Consider the following 1654-nt stretch of genomic DNA (forward strand, 5'->3'; position numbering starts at 1 on the left):
AGGATCACTGAAGGGAGTTATCAGTCTGAGTCATCTTCAGATTTTTATCATGCTTTGTTCCATTTATCCATAGCCCCCATTTGGTTTCATTTTTACCCTCCGGAGCAAGGCAGCTACATTAAATACGTGTCAGCAGAAAGGGAGATACCTGTGAATTCTGTGAATTATCTTTTGCCCCAAAGGATTGTATCTTACAGGATACACTACAACAAGGCCAGCCTTTACCTTCTTTCTGCTCATTTTCAGGAGGTTATAGTGGTAACAGAAGAAGACTTGAGAAAGTGGAAATGACAGAAGTGAAAGCAAATGTGTTCCTTCTCAAGCAGTCACTGTGGACCACTAAGAAAAAGGAAGAGGAACAGAAGGCTGACAGAAGAAATGGTTTTGGTACTATTTTTAAGTTATACTCTTAAAATATTTTTACTAATAACAGCATCATATTGGTTATTTTATTATGTTGACTTTATTATGGAAGATTAAGAAATTCTAGTTTAAATTATTTAATGCAAAAAGAAATAAGGTTAAGTCAAGGTTACCTGAGAATATGAGTCACTAGCAACATTTGAAGAACAAGAAACGGATATGAGAAGCTTTCACGGAGAGGTGGTGTCCACATTACACGGGTACACTGAAAAAAAAAATTCGTAGTATAGTACACTTGCTAAATTTACTAAGACAGACATTCCAAGGAAAAATTGCTATTTATAAATAAAATAAAATTATTTTTAACAAATAATTTAAACGGCGTGTTGTAAAACAAACTACTGGACTTTATTCCACAAACAGCAAAACTAGCATGTGAGAAATATTACTGACAGAGAAACACGTGGCTTAAGATCATGTAAAGCATTAGTATCATGAATTGCCAACAAGAAAATACCAAAAAAGATGCAACTACATCTTAAAATGAAAAGGAGGAAAGTACCAGCAAGAAACTGTTCTGCCAAATTTTAGAATATTTTGAGTTGATTATTTATCTATTGTTTGTCTTCTTTCCCATGAATTTCAGCAAAACTATCCACAACCAGTACTTGAGAACTCTTTGTAGTCATCAATTTTAGTGTTTTCATTCACAGTGCTGCTACAAAGGAATATTCCATTTTTGGTTTTATTTTTTTGCCTAAGCTCCCCTTGGTTGCAAAATATTTAAAAGTAGGCAGTAGAATCAAATTAAGTAACAAAAGTCCTAAAATTGTTAAGCATAAACCTTTCTGAAAAGCTCACTTTGGACATAATTAAGCAATGTACTATCACAGTTGTAATAACGTCATTTTTCTGTATATATACTAAACATATTAGTAAGTTCATCCTTCCATCAACAAAAAACAGCATAGAATTAAATACAAGCAATCTGATATTAAGTCACACTAAAATAATGATGTCTTTCAATGCAAGCAGGGGTATCTAAAAGACTCCACAGAATGAAAAAGACCATGTCAGAAATAAGTGTTTCCTATATTTTAGCTCTACCTCAGACTACTGAATATTTCTAGTACTGCTATAGAAAGACTGAGCCAATTTACTCTTTTCTACCAAGCTCACCATCCTTTATGAAACTGACATACATATCTATTTATGAATGAACTACTCCCACAAGGGAATGCTGAAAAGATTGAAAAGGTCTGCTGATAATGTATAATGTTACTAGAATGCA

At 33.2% G+C, this 1654-nt stretch overlaps 1 protein-coding gene across 1 annotated transcript in view; it reads right to left on the reverse strand.

Annotated features, from left to right (window-relative positions):
* The window catches only part of LOC105513616 (probable C-mannosyltransferase DPY19L1), a gene marked incomplete at its 5' end in the record, with an annotated part of 111339 nt that overhangs the window by 70540 nt on the left and 39145 nt on the right, over positions 1 to 1654 (reverse strand). The window contains 1 exon segment of the mRNA XM_011944528.1: positions 537 to 628. Coding sequence (XP_011799918.1) covers positions 537 to 628 — 92 coding nt within the window.

The sequence above is a fragment of the Colobus angolensis genome, unplaced genomic scaffold (assembly GCF_000951035.1).
Source record: "Colobus angolensis palliatus isolate OR3802 unplaced genomic scaffold, Cang.pa_1.0 Scaffold232, whole genome shotgun sequence".
Taxonomy (NCBI): Eukaryota; Metazoa; Chordata; class Mammalia; order Primates; family Cercopithecidae; genus Colobus; species Colobus angolensis.